We start from the raw sequence: 17623 nt of genomic DNA, 5'->3' as shown, positions 1-17623 counted from the left end.
GCCGAATGGTGGCTGTCGGTGTTGTTGCAGCAAGTTGTTAGTGGCATTGTTGTGTAGTGGTGGAGGAGTTGTTGTTGTTGGGAGTTTATATATTATTTTAATGTGGTGTAAATATTATTTTAATGTAGAAGGGGATAATAAACACCTAATAATGAGATATTGTAAAATGATGTGCTAAAATAATAAAGTAGGTTTTTGATGTGTTAAAATGACATTTTTTATAAGAGGGGAGCTGATGAGTATGCTCTAAAATGAATGTATCTGTACATGATCTGGTTTAAATACATAAAACAGAGCAAACAGAAATTCCCAGAAAGAGTGGAAACGGTTACAGCACGTGTTTGGTTAATTAAGTCACGTGTGAAGTGCTTTACTTAAAATATAACACTAAACTACAAGCGTTTACAATGTATAACTAAAAACTACAAAGCTATGCTGTCGTTCAACTTGTGCAACTTGTGTTTGCATCACTGCACTTCTTTCTTCTGCTGTTTCCTTGCTTTCTGTTCTGAATCACGATCTTGATAAAGAAACATTAATGTTTGATGCATACGACAAGTACACACCGCCTTAAAAATCGTAATTTAAAAACATGATTTCACAATTAACTGGTATTGCGTTTTGAAAACAAGATTTTAACTTGTGTAGCTGTTGAAATTCATTCTCAAACCTAAGCTCCTACAATGGTGGATTGCAAAGAGAGGCAGAGAGCAAGAAGCAAAGATTGAGAAATGAATTTTCTATATGATAAATATCTTGCTCGGTTCCTTATATAGCAAGTACAGGTCGGGAAAGGAGTATCAGATATCTAACTAACCAACCTATAACTACTATACACTGTAAAACTACAAGTCTCTGTAAAACTACAAGTCGTTTTGCTCTCATTTAACCTATCTACATGTAGTTTATGTACACATTGTTACAAACTAAACAATCTTTAACAATATCATCCACTCCGTACACACGGGTGTCAGGGTGTGTAATATATTTAGAGCTTTTAAGAAAATGGTAGAATGTTTAGTTTAAGGTGAATCAGTCTTGAAAATCCTCCTGTGGATAAGTTGCATATATAGTTTGCTTCGAGAAAATATTGTTGAAGACTTGAAAGTGATATATGCTTGTTTAGGAGACGGCGACGTTTTGGGTTGGTACGTGGGTACTCAGTTCTTAACTTTCAACTACTCTAATGTATTTTTAATTACTTTTATTTCCCTTTTCTTCCAAATAATAACATAAAATGATTTTGGGTGATTTAATGTAAAGAAAATCACCCACAAAAAATGAAACTGCCTACGACGGAGTCAAGACTTCGAAATAAAGGGCGAATTTTTTTTTTTTTAAAATCATTATAAAACTTTCTTGAAATCATTTATGGTTGAATATGTACTAATTGTCGCAGTGATATTCCTTTCAATGAATAAAATTATAGCATTTATCAAAAGAATAATGCTAGAGATTTAAACTATTTTACAAAATTTTTTACAAACTACTGATGTGATGAATGATTATTGGTAAATGGAAAAATGATATTAATTGTGTGCCTAATGAAAAGTGAAAACCAATAAAAGGTTGGCTACATCAATATTTTGTAAAAATGTTGTAAAATAGTTTGTGCTTGTAACATTACTCTTCATCAAAAACCTATCTTCCATTTTGTTGTGAAGGTTAATTTTGGTGATATTCATAGTTGAAAATGTTCGATTTGTAGTTGTAGTAGAAACTAAAAGAGTAAGCCCAAGTATGACCACTCAACAAACATGTGGGTTAATATTCTAATTTTTTAGTTCACAACATCCACGCAACAAGTATGACCACTCTAGTTCTATTTAAATTTTTTTAAAAGACTGTGTTGTTTTTTTCGAGTAAAATTGGTTGAATAGTCTTAATTTTTTTAGCTTTGTTATTAGTAATTTTTTTTTTGTGCAAATTTTTTGGGCTCATTAATTTTGTTTAGATTTTAGATCTATAAGTTTTTTTTATGAACTTTAAAGGATTAATGATATTGTTAAGGGGGTTAAATGTAATTTTATCGAAACAAATTGCTAAAATCAATACTTTTTTAGGAACGCTAAAATTAATACCTATATAAACATACACACACACACTAATATTTTATATATAAAAAATTTTGGGGGGGGGGGGGGGGGCGCATTGCCCCCAAAGCCTAGGAATAGCTTCGTACCTGCTAGCAATGCATTTCTTATAAACTTGAAACTTAAATAATTGAATTGAACAAGAGTAAAGTTAAGAGTTAAATTGAATTTTAGGCAAAGTTAGAAGATGTAATTTGTAATTTAACCAAAATAATATTTATTTATAATTTAAATAATTTGATCTTAATTCAAATATACTTGATGAAGTAAACACGTGTTATATATTTTTAAATTAGATGAAAATTAAAACTTTTTAAAGAGAAATTAAAACTATTTGAGATTATAATAGTATGTCCATAAATAGTATGTATTTTGTATATTACTTTGGTTGAAATTATGACCAAATATCTCTAAAAAAAATGTATACTTGTAGTTAAGTGGCATAGTATTGTCTTATTTAAGAGTAAGTATCTTATGAGACAAATGCATGTGCTTAATATCTCACTAACATGCAAGGGTGCGGGCCAAGCGTCCCCCTGAACTTTCAAATTTTTGACTAATAATATTGTAATAACCTGAAATACCTTTATTTGCCCCCTTGACACAAAAGACAAAAAAATAATGTCTTAATTAAGTGAATTCACGGTACCCTTCCTAGTAGTAGACTTCTATTCCTACTACAATTCTATATATAAAACCAATGGATCCCACTTAGTAATGATTTAAAAAAAAAAAAAAAAAAAATCTGTACATTGATTCATTGAATAGTAGTCTGAACATAAAAACTTGATGGACTAGACAAAACGTACTACAAGTCTATAACTATAAATTATAATATAAAACCCTGGGTCCCACTTGGTAATGATTAAAAAATAAATAAATAACAACTTTGCTCCACCTACCCGGAATAGAAATCGGTACTGGCATAGAACTTTGAAAAAAAAAAAGTATATAGGGTCTGTTTAGATACTACTTATTGTTGAAAATTAAAAATTTATCCCGTTTTAAAGTTATTGTTGCTTTTTTTCGTACTTACTGGTTTGTGAATAGTGCGCGAGACCCAAGAAAAAAAGGCAAAATGCACACGCCTGCCGCTACACAAATGCACACATGTAATGCAAACAAAGTACGACTCCCATCAAAAAGGAAAAAAAAAAAATTCTTTTCATACCAGTCTCTTTCTTTAGACCTCATAGGTTCTATGGAGTTTTTAAAAGCATTCAAGTTGGGTTTTTAATTCACACATTCAAATATTCATAGGTATGCATACTCTTAATACTTTTGCTTTGATTTATTTATTTATTTATTTTAAAGAATCAAATTATATGTTTAAGCTATTTATATTTAGATGGATCTCTTGATTTAACCATTCTTAATCATAAATTGTAATTTTTTTCTATAGTTTAATGATATGACACTATTTGTAGTTAATTGACATATAGTTGTTTATTTATTTTGTTATTAATATTGATTAATTTTTTATATTAATTTTTTTACTTTCAATCTTGTCTTTTAATCTTGTTCTCCTGACCTAAATTCTTGGTTTCGCCACTGCTGACATGTGAGTCCCACGCATGTGAGACCTACATGTCAGTAAGACATTGGGCGTATGCGCCTGTCTCATACAAGATTTTCGCCTTGTTTAAGGACAAAACTTAGATTCAATATTTCGCCTTGTTTAGGCTCGTCTTTTCTGTTTTCTGATTTTATTCATGTGCACCATAGTGGTAATTTGGTTGTTGATGCTTTGGCTAAAAAAGCTAAGAACATGGTAGAGTGCCAGATTTGGTTAGAGGCCATGTGCCTGAAGTCATTGTCCCTCTTGTTGGTTTTGATGTTCATTAATTTTTGTTCTTCATTATATGCCCAGACTCACTGTCTGGTTTCCCAAAAAAAATATTTGCTCCCCCGGCCCACTCGTTATAAATGAAGGAAAAAAACACTAACCTTTTTTTTTTTTTTTTTTTACAAGAATCATTTAAATCCCACATGGTTTGAAGGGAATTTTTTTCCTTTTAAAAAATTTTACTGAATTATTTTAACATGCAAAAAATATAGTCCAAATACTTCATCAAAAATTGTAATATATCTGCACATAATTTAATAAACATTTTTTTTATACAAAACTTATATGATTTTGAAAATGTTGAACTGAATGAAACATTGAAGTGTTGCTTATATTCTATTCTGTATATTTAATGCACATTTGTTTTTATTGCATGTCAACCCAACACAAACACACTATGTTGAGGAGAGAGATTAGATTAAGAACAAGAAACCATTCTCAGTGTGGTTTATATGAAAGCAACTAGATTATCACTCATATGGTTAGGTTCATGTATTCATCAAACTGGATTCAGCATTGCACTAATGCACAACAGAGTTATGAGCACATGAAATATCTATTTTCATTCTGATAGACAAATTATGTTCAACATAATGAACCGAGTGTTTTTATGTTCACCTACTTATTTTCTATGAAGCAAGGGTGCGTTTTGGAACTCGGGTACGGGTGTGTGACTCAGCAATTTTTAAAAAAGGTGGGTGCGGGTACGGCAAGACTCAGTGATTAAAAATTATTAAAAATGTTTTTATTAATATATTTTATATTTTGCTTTTTTTATAATAATAATAATAGAAAACTCATAATAATAATAATAATAATAATAATAATAATGTACAAAATAAAGCCTGTTTGACCAAAGGCTTAGTGGTTTAGTGGCTCAATGTACAAAAGAAAAAAAAAAGAGAGATGTGGCTCACGTGAGAGGCACAAAAAACAAAATAAAGCATTTCTGACCAAACTCATTTAACAATCCTTTTCAACCGAAAAAAAAAAACTTATAAAAAAAAAAAGAAATAGAACAAAATAGTAACACTAGGCTCGTGAAAAAAAAAAAGGAAGAAGAAGATGAAGAAGCAAAAAAAAGAAGCAGAAGAAGAAGAAGAAAGGGGTTAAGCCGGTGAAGACGGTGACAGCGGCGTATCAAATCCACCGGTATTTTCGGTTTTAAGTTTTTTTTTTTTTTTTTTCCTTACTGGCCGATTTCCTTTTTCTGGCCGAAACACACCGATATTTGGCCGATACGATCTGATTCGGCCTGAATCGATGCGCATCGAAGCCAAATCGGCACGAATCTGGAGACGAAAAAAAAAAAAAAAAAAAAAAAACTAGACNTAAATAAGCATTTATTTAGAGTGTGTTGAGAACAACTTTAATTTTTATGTACAATTTTTTAAATCTATATTTTTTTTCCCGCATTTTCTCACTTTTTTCAAAAAATTTAAGATATAGTATACTTTAGCACACTTTTAGCAAAAAACTAGATAAGTTATTCCCAAACAGACACTTAGTATTAACAAACAGTTAACAAAAAAAAAGATACAAAATCATTATTTCTTAATACATTACAATGCAATCATTAATGAAAATAGAACTAAGAGTTTTTTTAAATCTTTGAAATCATTTATGGTTGAATATGTACTAATTGTCGCAGTGATATTCCTTTCAATGAATAAAATTATAGCATTTATCAAAAGAATAATGCTAGAGATTTAAACTATTTTACAAAATTTTTTACAAACTACTGATGTGATGAATGATTATTGGTAAATGGAAAAATGATATTAATTGTGTGCCTAATGAAAAGTGAAAACCAATAAAAGGTTGGCTACATCAATATTTTGTAAAAATGTTGTAAAATAGTTTGTGCTTGTAACATTACTCTTCATCAAAAACCTATCTTCCATTTTGTTGTGAAGGTTAATTTTGGTGATATTCATAGTTGAAAATGTTCGATTTGTAGTTGTAGTAGAAACTAAAAGAGTAAGCCCAAGTATGACCACTCAACAAACATGTGGGTTAATATTCTAATTTTTTAGTTCACAACATCCACGCAACAAGTATGACCACTCTAGTTCTATTTAAATTTTTTTAAAAGACTGTGTTTTTTTTTCGAGTAAAATTGGTTGAATAGTCTTAATTTTTTTAGCTTTGTTATTAGTAATTTTTTTTTTGTGCAAATTTTTTGGGCTCATTAATTTGTTTTAGATTTTAGATCTATAATTTTTTTTATGAACTTTAAAGGATTAATGATATTGTTAAGGGGGTTAAATGTAATTTTATCGAAACAAATTGCTAAAATCAATACTTTTTTAGGAACGCTAAAATTAATACCTATATAAACATACACACACACACTAATATTTTATATATAAAAAATTTTGGGGGGGGGGGGGGGGGCGCATTGCCCCCAAAGCCTAGGAATAGCTTCGTACCTGCTAGCAATGCATTTCTTATAAACTTGAAACTTAAATAATTGAATTGAACAAGAGTAAAGTTAAGAGTTAAATTGAATTTTAGGCAAAGTTAGAAGATGTAATTTGTAATTTAACCAAAATAATATTTATTTTATAATTTAAATAATTTGATCTTAATTCAAATATACTTGATGAAGTAAACACGTGTTATATATTTTTTAAATTAGATGAAAATTAAAACTTTTTAAAGAGAAATTAAAACTATTTGAGATTATAATAGTATGTCCATAAATAGTATGTATTTTGTATATTACTTTGGTTGAAATTATGACCAAATATCTCTAAAAAAAATGTATACTTGTAGTTAAGTGGCATAGTATTGTCTTATTTAAGAGTAAGTATCTTATGAGACAAATGCATGTGCTTAATATCTCACTAACATGCAAGGGTGCGGGCCAAGCGTCCCCTGAACTTTCAAATTTTTGACTAATAATATTGTAATAACCTGAAATACCTTTATTTGCCCCCTTGACACAAAAGACAAAAAAATAATGTCTTAATTAAGTGAATTCACGGTACCCTTCCTAGTAGTAGACTTCTATTCCTACTACAATTCTATATATAAAACCAATGGATCCCACTTAGTAATGATTTAAAAAAAAAAAAAAAAAAAATCTGTACATTGATTCATTGAATAGTAGTCTGAACATAAAAACTTGATGGACTAGACAAAACGTACTACAAGTCTATAACTATAAATTATAATATAAAACCCTGGGTCCCACTTGGTAATGATTAAAAATAAATAAATAACAACTTTGCTCCACCTACCCGGAATAGAAATCGGTACTGGCATAGAACTTTGAAAAAAAAAAAGTATATAGGGTCTGTTTAGATACTACTTATTGTTGAAAATTAAAAATTTATCCCGTTTTAAAGTTATTGTTGCTTTTTTTCGTACTTACTGGTTTGTGAATAGTGCGCGAGACCCAAGAAAAAAAGGCAAAATGCACACGCCTGCCGCTACACAAATGCACACATGTAATGCAAACAAAGTACGACTCCCATCAAAAAGGAAAAAAAAAAAATTCTTTTCATACCAGTCTCTTTCTTTAGACCTCATAGGTTCTATGGAGTTTTTAAAAGCATTCAAGTTGGGTTTTTAATTCACACATTCAAATATTCATAGGTATGCATACTCTTAATACTTTTGCTTTGATTTATTTATTTATTTATTTTAAAGAATCAAATTATATGTTTAAGCTATTTATATTTAGATGGATCTCTTGATTTAACCATTCTTAATCATAAATTGTAATTTTTTTCTATAGTTTAATGATATGACACTATTTGTAGTTAATTGACATATAGTTGTTTATTTATTTTGTTATTAATATTGATTAATTTTTTTATATTAATTTTTTTACTTTCAATCTTGTCTTTTAATCTTGTTCTCCTGACCTAAATTCTTGGTTTCGCCACTGCTGACATGTGAGTCCCACGCATGTGAGACCTACATGTCAGTAAGACATTGGGCGTATGCGCCTGTCTCATACAAGATTTTCGCCTTGTTTAAGGACAAAACTTAGATTCAATATTTCGCCTTGTTTAGGCTCGTCTTTTCTGTTTTCTGATTTTATTCATGTGCACCATAGTGGTAATTTGGTTGTTGATGCTTTGGCTAAAAAAGCTAAGAACATGGTAGAGTGCCAGATTTGGTTAGAGGCCATAAAAAAAAAAAAAAAAAAAAAAACTAGACGCAATTCGATGCGCAAGCAGTGGCGTCCCTCGTGCGTCGCTGCATCAGACATGGGTGTGGCGGCCATTCTGCCGCGTCCGTGCATCCTAGCTTATTTTCACTAATCCTAATACTTAACAATTATTGAGTGTTCTTGTAATTGGAGAATACAAACTCTGCTTAATACAATCAAAGGCAAATAGTCATATAACAACAGCATACAGCACACTAGCAAAACCTTACTAGAAGCAGCTACTTTAAATCAGGTTACATGCAACATTTGTCCAGAACTACATGCAGTTGTGTGGTAAGGATCAGAATGTCCCTGAAATAATTACTGTCTAATGGTTTCTGAGAGGACCTGACCCCATAGTGAATCTTCTGTCATTTTCTAATAGTCTGCAAGGTCTATGGGAGTTACTACTAAGGCAATAGTTTTGGTATAGTATTCTGCCATTTATGTCCACAAAGAATGGATGAAAAAGATGCATTACTGTGGCCATTGGCACAAAGTTATCTGATGCTTATTCCACAGAACGCCATTGCTTCTTATTTCTTTTGGAAGGTTACCATAAAAAAGAATGCAATAGCGCGAAATAGGATTCCAGTAAGGATGAGGAAGGCCAAACAACGATACCAATGATTGAGATCATAGCCACTTGTCATAAGTGAACCACAGCGTGTTTTTAGCCACACTCCAGAATATCTGAAAGCATAACAAAATCAAAAGGCAAAACATTATCAACTTATGACATCTAGAAGAGATCACTACATACTGTGAAGGATTGTTAGGCCAAACCTTATTGCATTTGCTATTACAAATGCTTCCAAAGCCCACTTTGTGTAGCATAAGTCAGCAATAGCATCCACAATTTTGCTATCATTATTATTGGTTGCTATGAGAATCAAAACAACTGGAAGAAGCACTGACCACTGCATAACCCAAATAAAAGTGGCTTTGTCTTAAAATAAGAGGATATATACTTCCAATAAGAGCATTTATTTATATAATACATACATTATACATATATGTGTGTGTACGTATGTATACACATGCACACAAACATACATACAAATTTTGCAGGTTAGGAAGCAAATTGTTAATATTACATAACATCAGTAATATGTATTTCCAAAACTACATTCTTGTTAATATTTGTATGATAAATAGTTCTTGAGCGCATTTCACATTTATCTTCGGGCAAAAGAACATACTAACCATAAAAAGCCATGAAACATAAAAGAAATACAAAATCAATACAGTCCAGAAAAATTAAATTCATTCATTTATTTTTTTGATAGGTAAATTCATTCATCATTCAAAGAGAGCTAAAACAATCCAACATTACTATGGTCCGTACCCTTGGCAAATACATTGGATCAACAATTTTGGATGGCTGCGCCCACCAAACAGATTAAACATAGCTTCTTAACCCTCTGCAAACATATTCCTACCGATTTGAAAAAAAAAAAAAACCAATGTTTATGATTTAACAAAATTAGTCAATTACAAAACAAAAAAAATATATATTATATATATAATAAAGGAATTGAATTGAATTTAATAGTATAACATTTATCTCTTTCTTTCTTTCTTTCTATTAAAAAAATATATAAATAGAGATGAAATGTTTGATCTCTATTTGAAGGAATGATTTCTCTCCCCAACCCCATTTTTGGAGGAAATGAAATGGACAGGACAGTAGCTCAATCTTTTAAATTTCTTATACCAATTAAACATCTAAATAAGAAAATAGACTAAATATCCTTTTATAGAGATTCTTTTTATTCTATTCATTTCGCTCCCGAACGGAATGTGAATTTTCTTTCTTTTTTCAAATAGCCTAGGATCAATTATTGTTTTATAGAGATAGAGACAATCCTTTGAGTATATGAGTAAAAAAGGTAAAATTTCTCAGGATATTACAAGTTTTATCATATTGAACTTATAAATTAATGTGTCATTAATCACAATTCACAAAGAAACAATTTAAGAATTCAATTATGAGGTGATTGAAGATCGTCAATCATATTCGTTATCACATTAGTTTGAAAGTATTGTACGGTAAAACTTATAATATTTTTAACATTTTTCCAGGTTTTTTTTTTTTTTTTNATTGCTTCTTATTTCTTTTGGAAGGTTACCATAAAAAAGAATGCAATAGCGCGAAATAGGATTCCAGTAAGGATGAGGAAGGCCAAACAACGATACCAATGATTGAGATCATAGCCACTTGTCATAAGTGAACCACAGCGTGTTTTTAGCCACACTCCAGAATATCTGAAAGCATAACAAAATCAAAAGGCAAAACATTATCAACTTATGACATCTAGAAGAGATCACTACATACTGTGAAGGATTGTTAGGCCAAACCTTATTGCATTTGCTATTACAAATGCTTCCAAAGCCCACTTTGTGTAGCATAAGTCAGCAATAGCATCCACAATTTTGCTATCATTATTATTGGTTGCTATGAGAATCAAAACAACTGGAAGAAGCACTGACCACTGCATAACCCAAATAAAAGTGGCTTTGTCTTAAAATAAGAGGATATATACTTCCAATAAGAGCATTTATTTATATAATACATACATTATACATATATGTGTGTGTACGTATGTATACACATGCACACAAACATACATACAAATTTTGCAGGTTAGGAAGCAAATTGTTAATATTACATAACATCAGTAATATGTATTTCCAAAACTACATTCTTGTTAATATTTGTATGATAAATAGTTCTTGAGCGCATTTCACATTTATCTTCGGGCAAAAGAACATACTAACCATAAAAAGCCATGAAACATAAAAGAAATACAAAATCAATACAGTCCAGAAAAATTAAATTCATTCATTTATTTTTTTGATAGGTAAATTCATTCATCATTCAAAGAGAGCTAAAACAATCCAACATTACTATGGTCCGTACCCTTGGCAAATACATTGGATCAACAATTTTGGATGGCTGCGCCCACCAAACAGATTAAACATAGCTTCTTAACCCTCTGCAAACATATTCCTACCGATTTGAAAAAAAAAAAAAAAAAAAACCAATGTTTATGATTTAACAAAATTAGTCAATTATTATATTGGAATAATTTATCAACATCTAAACATACATTGATGTATGACTCTCCATGATTCCAAAAAGAGGGAAAAGCTTTTATACTATCGTGAATTACCAAGCTGAAAAAAAAAGGTGCATTTCATTCACTTCATTCAAACCAAAAACATATGGGCTAAAATTCAATTTAAAACCTCAACTTTTATTTCAATTGTCAAATTAGTCCTTTAGGTTTAATTTTTGTTAATTTAGTCTCCCACTTTGTTAAAATGAGTCAATCTAATCCTTCTATCTAAATTTCTTAGTAAATGAAACTGTTTTTTTTTTTTTTTCTTTTTAAAGTAGTACTTATAAAAAAATAATATCTATTAAATGCATGGCACATCTCTCATGAATGTTATCGGTTAAATTTTAATTAAAAATAATAATTTAAATGATATTTTTTTTACTAATAGATTTGTATGGAATGACCAAATTAACTCATTTTGACGAAGTATTGACAAAAATTAAACCTTAGAGATTAATTTGAGAATCGGAATTAAAGTTATGGGCCGGGCTAAATTGAATTTTAACAAAATACTCGAACTTTTTTTTAAGCAAATTGAAACAAGAGAAGAGCCCACAATCACTATTCTTATCTAAAAATCACTAAAATGATAATAACATAACATGGCACAAATGAACTGAGACCTACCTTGAGTGATGGATGTCGTGGTTCACGCAAGGGTGAGGATGGCTTCAGCATCCCACTTTTTCTTGGAATCTTGTCCTGAAATTTAACAGCCTCATGGAGAAGATTTTCCTTTTGATTAGCAAATCCTCTTGAATTTCCCAATTTCTCAGCTATAGTGAAATCATTGAAATTATAATCGCCTTTTATAGCTTTACTTATGAAATGCAATGCTTTGGACTCATAGGCCATCGTTTCATTACCAACTTTGTTAATGGGGTTTGTGTTTGTTGTTGTGTTCCATGTTTTTTTTTTTTTTTTTGGAGAAAAAGAAATTTCTAAGTGCAAAAAGGTTTAGTTGAAAAAAATCTTTTCCATTTCCTTGGCATTGCAATCTTCCTGAAATGACTTGTATCCCATGTAATTAATTGATTATGGTTCCATAAAAAATTACAAAGAGAAAAATAAAGGGGAACAATATGAGAGTTGATTATTATATATATGATTTAAGAGCCATGGAGCGTGAGTTATTATAATCAGGATGAGTGCTCAGTGTAGGACGATGTCTTAAAGAATGGAATAAGCTTTTTCTGGGTCCACAACTACAGCTGGGATCAGCTCTATTACTGTTACGATTCTCAGATAAAAAACAACGAAAAAAAAAAACTCTATTATTATTTACATTAATGAAGAAATAAATGCTTTACTTTTTAACAATAATTATTGAATATTACCCAATCCATTATGGACTGTCTAGTTGAAACCACAGGGAACATGAACCAAACAAGGGTCCCATAAAGAACAAAAAAAGAGAAGAAAAAAGAATATAATAAGCAAAATGAAGAAAATATGAACATAAAGAAGTAAGAGTAGCACCAAGAAAGTATTAACATTGCTTGAAGTATATGCTTGAATTATTTTAGTTAGAAGCTTAACGAACAACCTTCTTGAAATAACTTACAAATGATATGTACAAAATTCATCATTTTCAAAACGTAAAGCAATGCAAATCTTTTGTAATCATGGCAAAGAAAGCAAGAAAGGAGGGGATGTTCGTGCTTGAATCGTTCATGGCAAGTAAGAAATGCATCAAAAATACGTTACAATATTACTAGCAATTGATCTTTTTCTCATGTGTAGTAGATGCACTAAGAAACCTCTTTGGCAAACAAAGCATAAAATGATAGACAAAACTTACAATCTCCAAGGGCGTGTGAAATGAGTCCCTTTGGCTCGCTTGGAGAAACTTCACCACAACCTAGCATTAGTCTGAGTCTGCCCCAAAATTTGGAAGAAATAAAGCAGCATGGAATGGTCCTCAGGTTTTGATCATCCTGGTGTTGGTGGGAGCTTAAAGATTGCTTGGACACAAAGGAAGAGTGGCTACTACTACAGGTAGTTTTTGGTATTGACGTTTGAATTGAAGGGCAAAAGAATTTTTGCGTTGCTTGAGAAGAAGTTGATGAGAGAGAGCTTTCATGGTGATGAGGTTGGTTCATGAACTGGGTTAAGGTAATTAACCGTCTCATTTGTGGGTGGGACATCATGCAGAGAAAAGAATGGTATTGTGGTTGTGGGGGCTTTACTTGGCTTAGCTTGCACTTGTAGTTTCAGAGTTAGAATAGCGGTTATACCTTCTGCTGAGGAGTCTTCTAATGTTTCTAATGTTTACATCATTTATGGTAAAATAAACACTTAACAACTAACTTATAATAATGTATCAATGACCAATGAATCTAATTCATGAGGTTTTGTACTTCCAGTCATTAATCAAAATCTTTGCTCTATCTGACAATTTAATCAAAACAACATAACTAAATTTAAAAGTGAAAAAGGACATGTTATTAATTCCTGCTTGGTTTATCTTTATATATTAATTTTTATCTTTTCTTTATATATTAAGAGAATTCAGAAAATTAGTTATTACTTTTTTTACTTTAAAAAATACTCTTTATTTAATTAACTTATTTTTATTCCATAAAAAAAAATAGTATTTGAGTAAAAAAGATAATAAAAAAAAAAAAAAAAAAAAAAAACCTTTTGATCAGGATACTACAAGTTTTACTATATTGAACTTATAAATTAATGTGTCACTCATCACAATTCACAAGAAACAATTCAAAAATTCATTTATGAGGTGATTGAAGATCAATAATCATATTCATTATCACATTAGTTTGTAAGCTTCGTATAGTAAAACTTGTAATACTTTTAACATTTTTTCAGGTATTTTTATTTTTTTGAGAGAAAAAGAAATTTCTAAGTGGGAAAAGGTTTACTTGAAAAAGAGCTTTTCCATTTCCTTGGCATTGCAATCTTCCTGAAATGACTTGTATCCCATGTAATTAATTGATTATGATTCCATTAAAAAAAATTATTATTTTTTTACAAAGAGAAAAATAAAGGGGAACAATATGAGAATTGATTATTATATATATGATTTAAGAGCCATAGAGCGTGAGTTATTATAATCAAGATGAGTGCTCAGTGTAGGACGATGTCTTAAAGAATGGAATAAGCTTTTTCTGGGTCTACAACTACCGGGATCAGCTCTATTACTATTACGATTCTCAAATAAAAAACAACCAAAAAAAAAAAAAAAACTCTATTACTATTTACATTAATGAAGAAATAAATGCTTTACTTTTTAACAACAATTATTGAATTTTACCCAATCCATTATGGACTATCTAGTTGAAAGTTGAAACCACAAGGAGCATGAACCAGACAAGGGTCCCATCACTTATGGTCTTGTTTGTGGTGTGGTTGTGAAACTTATTAAATCCTCAAAAATGCTTGGTTTCCTCAGGGTCTCAGACATAAAGTTACAAAATCAAGACAAATGGTTTACACATACCTCTCTTTCAAGATGCTCCCTCTTTTGCTGCTCACTAAACTTCTTCCTTCTCTGTAATATTGCAAGAACAAATATATATATATATATATAATAAGAATATAATAAGCAAAATGAAGAAAATATGAACATCAAGAGGTAAGAGTAGCACCAAGAAAGCATTAACATTGCTTGAAGTATTTGCTTGAATTATTTTAGTTAGAAGCTTAACGAACAACCTTCTTGAAATAACTTACAAATGATATGTACAGAATTCATCGTTTTTAAAACGTAAAGCAATGCAAACCTTTTGTAATCATGGCAAAGAAAGCAAGAAAGGAGGGGATGTTCGTGCTTGATTCGTTCATGGCAAGTAAGAAATGCATCAAAAATACGTTACAATATTACTAGCAATTGATCTTTTTCTCATGTGTAGTAGATGCACTAAGAAACCTCCTTGGCAAACAAAGCATAAAATGATAGACAAAACTTACAATCTCCAAGGGCGTGTGAAATGAGTCCCTTTGGCTCGCCATTGGAGAAACTTCACCACAGCCTAGCATTAGTCTGAGTCTGCCCCAAAATTTGGAAGAAATAAAACAGCATGGAATGGTCCTCAGGTTTTGATCATCCTGGTGTTGGTGGGAGCTTAAAGATTGCTTGGACACAAAGGAAGAGTGGCTACTACTACAGGTAGTTGTTGGTGTTGACGTTTGAATTGAAGGGCAAAAGAATTTTTGCGTTGCTTGGGAAGAAGTTGATGAGAGAGAGCTTTCATGGTGATGAGGTTGGTTCATGAACTGGGTTAATGTTAACCGTCTCATTTGTGGGTGGGACATCATGCAGAGAAAAGAATTGTATTGTGGTTGTGGGGACTTTACTTGGCGTCGCTTGCACTTGTAGTTTCAGAGTTAGAATAGCGGTTATACCTTCTGATGAGGAGTCCAAGTCTTCTAATGTTTCTAATGTTTACATCATTTATGGTAAAATAAACACGTAACAACTAACTTATAATAATGTATCAATGACCAATGAATGTAATTCATGGGGTTTTGTATTTCCACCCATTAATCAAAATCTTTGCTCTATCTGACAATTTAATCAAAACAACATAATTAAATTTAAAAGTGAAAAAGGACATATTATTAATTCTTGCTTGGTTTATCTTTATATATTAATCTTTATCTTTTCTTTATTATATATTTAGAGAATTCAAAAAATTAGTTATTACTTTTTTTTACTTTAAAAAATACTTTTAATTTAATTAACTTATTCTTATTCCATAAAAAAAAAAAAAAGTAATAACCCATAAAAAATAAGGTTAAAACTGTAAATCAACAAAATTAAAAATAAAATAACTACCCAACGTTCAAAAAATCAAAAAGTTAGCTATTGCATTTTTAACTTTTAATAGTACACATAATTTAATCAACTTATTTTTACTCTTTAAAAAAAATTAGGTTAAAACTATAAATCAACAAAAATTAAAAATAACATAACTGGCCAATGTTCATAAAATCAGAAAGTTAGTTATTATATTTTTAGATTCTCAAAAAAAAAAAAATAGTTATTACTTTTTTGACTTCCAAAAATACCCTTAATTTAATTAATTTATTTTTATTCCATAAAAAAAAAGGTTAAAACTATAAATCAACAAAATTAAAAATAAAATAACTACCTAATGTTCAGAAAATAAAAAAGTTAGTTATTGTCTTTTTTTTTTTTTTTTTAAATCATTAGTTATTTTCTTTTTGACTTTTAACAATACACTTAATTTAATTAACTTATTCTTATTCCTAAAAAAAATGATAAGGTTAAAACTGTAAATCAACAAAAATTAAAAATAACATAATTGCTCAACATTCATGTAGGGACTGAATTTGAGCACTTCTTCTGAAGGACGAGTAGATTCAAACCTAACTAGCCCAATACAATAAATTTGTAGAGAATGAGTTTGAGAATGAGTTTAAGAACTAGGCCTTAGTGCATGGACAACGGTCAATATGATGTTCACCACCATCAAACATAGATGAACTGAGATTATCTAAGAAAGTTTGTCCTCGGCTTAATCCGAGGAGCTTTGTAATAATCCTTGAATGAGGATGGTTACATGAATCCTCTTTAGGATCTATACAAAAACTTGTAGGAGTCGGAGCTTCTTCGAGTTGATGCGGAATGGATCGGAGGCAAATGCAAGAGGTGGTTGTTGGAAGCTACCAAGCATTCATTGCCGCATTAGTGCATTGTCTACTATTTAAGAAGTGTGGTGGTCGGGTTTTGGGTTTCAATATGAGTTTCAAGATTAAAGAAGTGTAGGTTGTGGCTTCTGGGATTTGATGATTTTCCGGTTTTGAACTTTCTGGGCTTATGGCTTGGGGATTTGATGATTTTGTTGGGAATGAAAATGAGGGCTTTGAGATTTATGATTTCATTTTTGAGCTGAATTTTTTGGGTTTTTTTTTGTGTGTTTGTTTCTCAAGAAAATTTCTGGGGATGAACAAGGAACATGAACATGTTCTTTAGAAAAAAATAATGAAAGAAATAAAATTTTTTTAATTTAATTATTTATTTTATTTAATAGAATTTAGAAAAAAAAATGAAAATGTCTTTTTTATTATTATTTTATGCTGATTTGGCATTTATTAACTAATAAATAATTTTTTATTATTATTTTATTTGCCACGTCAGTATTTATTGTGTCAACAGTGCACTCCGTTTACCACGTCAGCTTTTTTTGTTAGTTGTGTGACGGTAAGAACTTAAATGTCAAGCGTTAATTGGTTTAGGGACTAAAAGTGGTAAAATGAAAATGTAGGGACTAAAATAGAAATGAACACAAAATGTAGGGACTAAAAGAGCATTTATGTTAAAAAAAAAAAAAAAAAAAAAAAAAAAAAAAAAGAAGAAGAAGAAAAAGCTACCCACACTATCCAAAAAGAAACACTATCTCATTCCTAC

At 30.3% G+C, this 17623-nt stretch overlaps 2 protein-coding genes and 1 non-coding gene across 3 annotated transcripts in view; all 3 read right to left on the bottom strand.

Annotated features, from left to right (window-relative positions):
- The window catches only part of LOC112015509 (uncharacterized), a 25197-nt gene extending 11882 nt beyond the window's left edge, over positions 1 to 13315 (bottom strand). Inside the window, exon 1 of the mRNA XM_065762134.1 lies at positions 13031 to 13315. The gene's annotated coding sequence lies outside the window, so the exon portion shown is untranslated. The remainder of the gene's footprint in view (positions 1 to 13030) is intronic.
- LOC112025521 (uncharacterized) lies at positions 8252 to 9538 on the bottom strand. Its single transcript, XR_010624437.1, has 2 exons — positions 8891 to 9538; positions 8252 to 8797 (listed from the first exon to the last, which is right to left on the bottom strand). It is a non-coding gene; the product is annotated as an uncharacterized LOC112025521 (transcript).
- Positions 10216 to 12122, bottom strand: LOC136061289 (ABC transporter G family member 28-like). The gene is made up of 3 exons (XM_065762135.1): positions 11857 to 12122; positions 10466 to 10599; positions 10216 to 10372 (listed from the first exon to the last, which is right to left on the bottom strand). Exons 1-3 carry the CDS (start codon positions 12082 to 12084, stop codon positions 10216 to 10218), a joined length of 519 nt encoding a protein of 172 aa, XP_065618207.1. The 5' UTR covers positions 12085 to 12122.
- Positions 13316 to 17623: the final 4308 nt, after the last annotated feature.

This window comes from Quercus suber, unplaced genomic scaffold (assembly GCF_002906115.3).
Source record: "Quercus suber isolate HL8 unplaced genomic scaffold, Cork oak 2.0 scaffold_443, whole genome shotgun sequence".
Taxonomy (NCBI): domain Eukaryota; kingdom Viridiplantae; phylum Streptophyta; class Magnoliopsida; order Fagales; family Fagaceae; genus Quercus; species Quercus suber.
Note: the sequence above shows the minus strand (reverse complement) of the source record. Positions and strands in the feature narration are given on the sequence as shown.

What these genes read in the sequence shown, in the direction of transcription:
- LOC136061289 (XM_065762135.1), bottom strand. Translation starts at nt 12,084, where the DNA reads ATGGCCTATGAGTCCAAAGCATTGCATTTCATAAGTAAAGCTATAAAA. An exon ending in CACGACATCCATCACTCAAG is followed by an intron (nt 10,600 to 11,856) that starts GTAGGTCTCAGT and finishes TGGGTTATGCAG; the next exon opens with TGGTCAGTGCTTCTTCCAGT. An exon ending in GTAATAGCAAATGCAATAAG is followed by an intron (nt 10,373 to 10,465) that starts GTTTGGCCTAAC and finishes TTATGCTTTCAG; the next exon opens with ATATTCTGGAGTGTGGCTAA.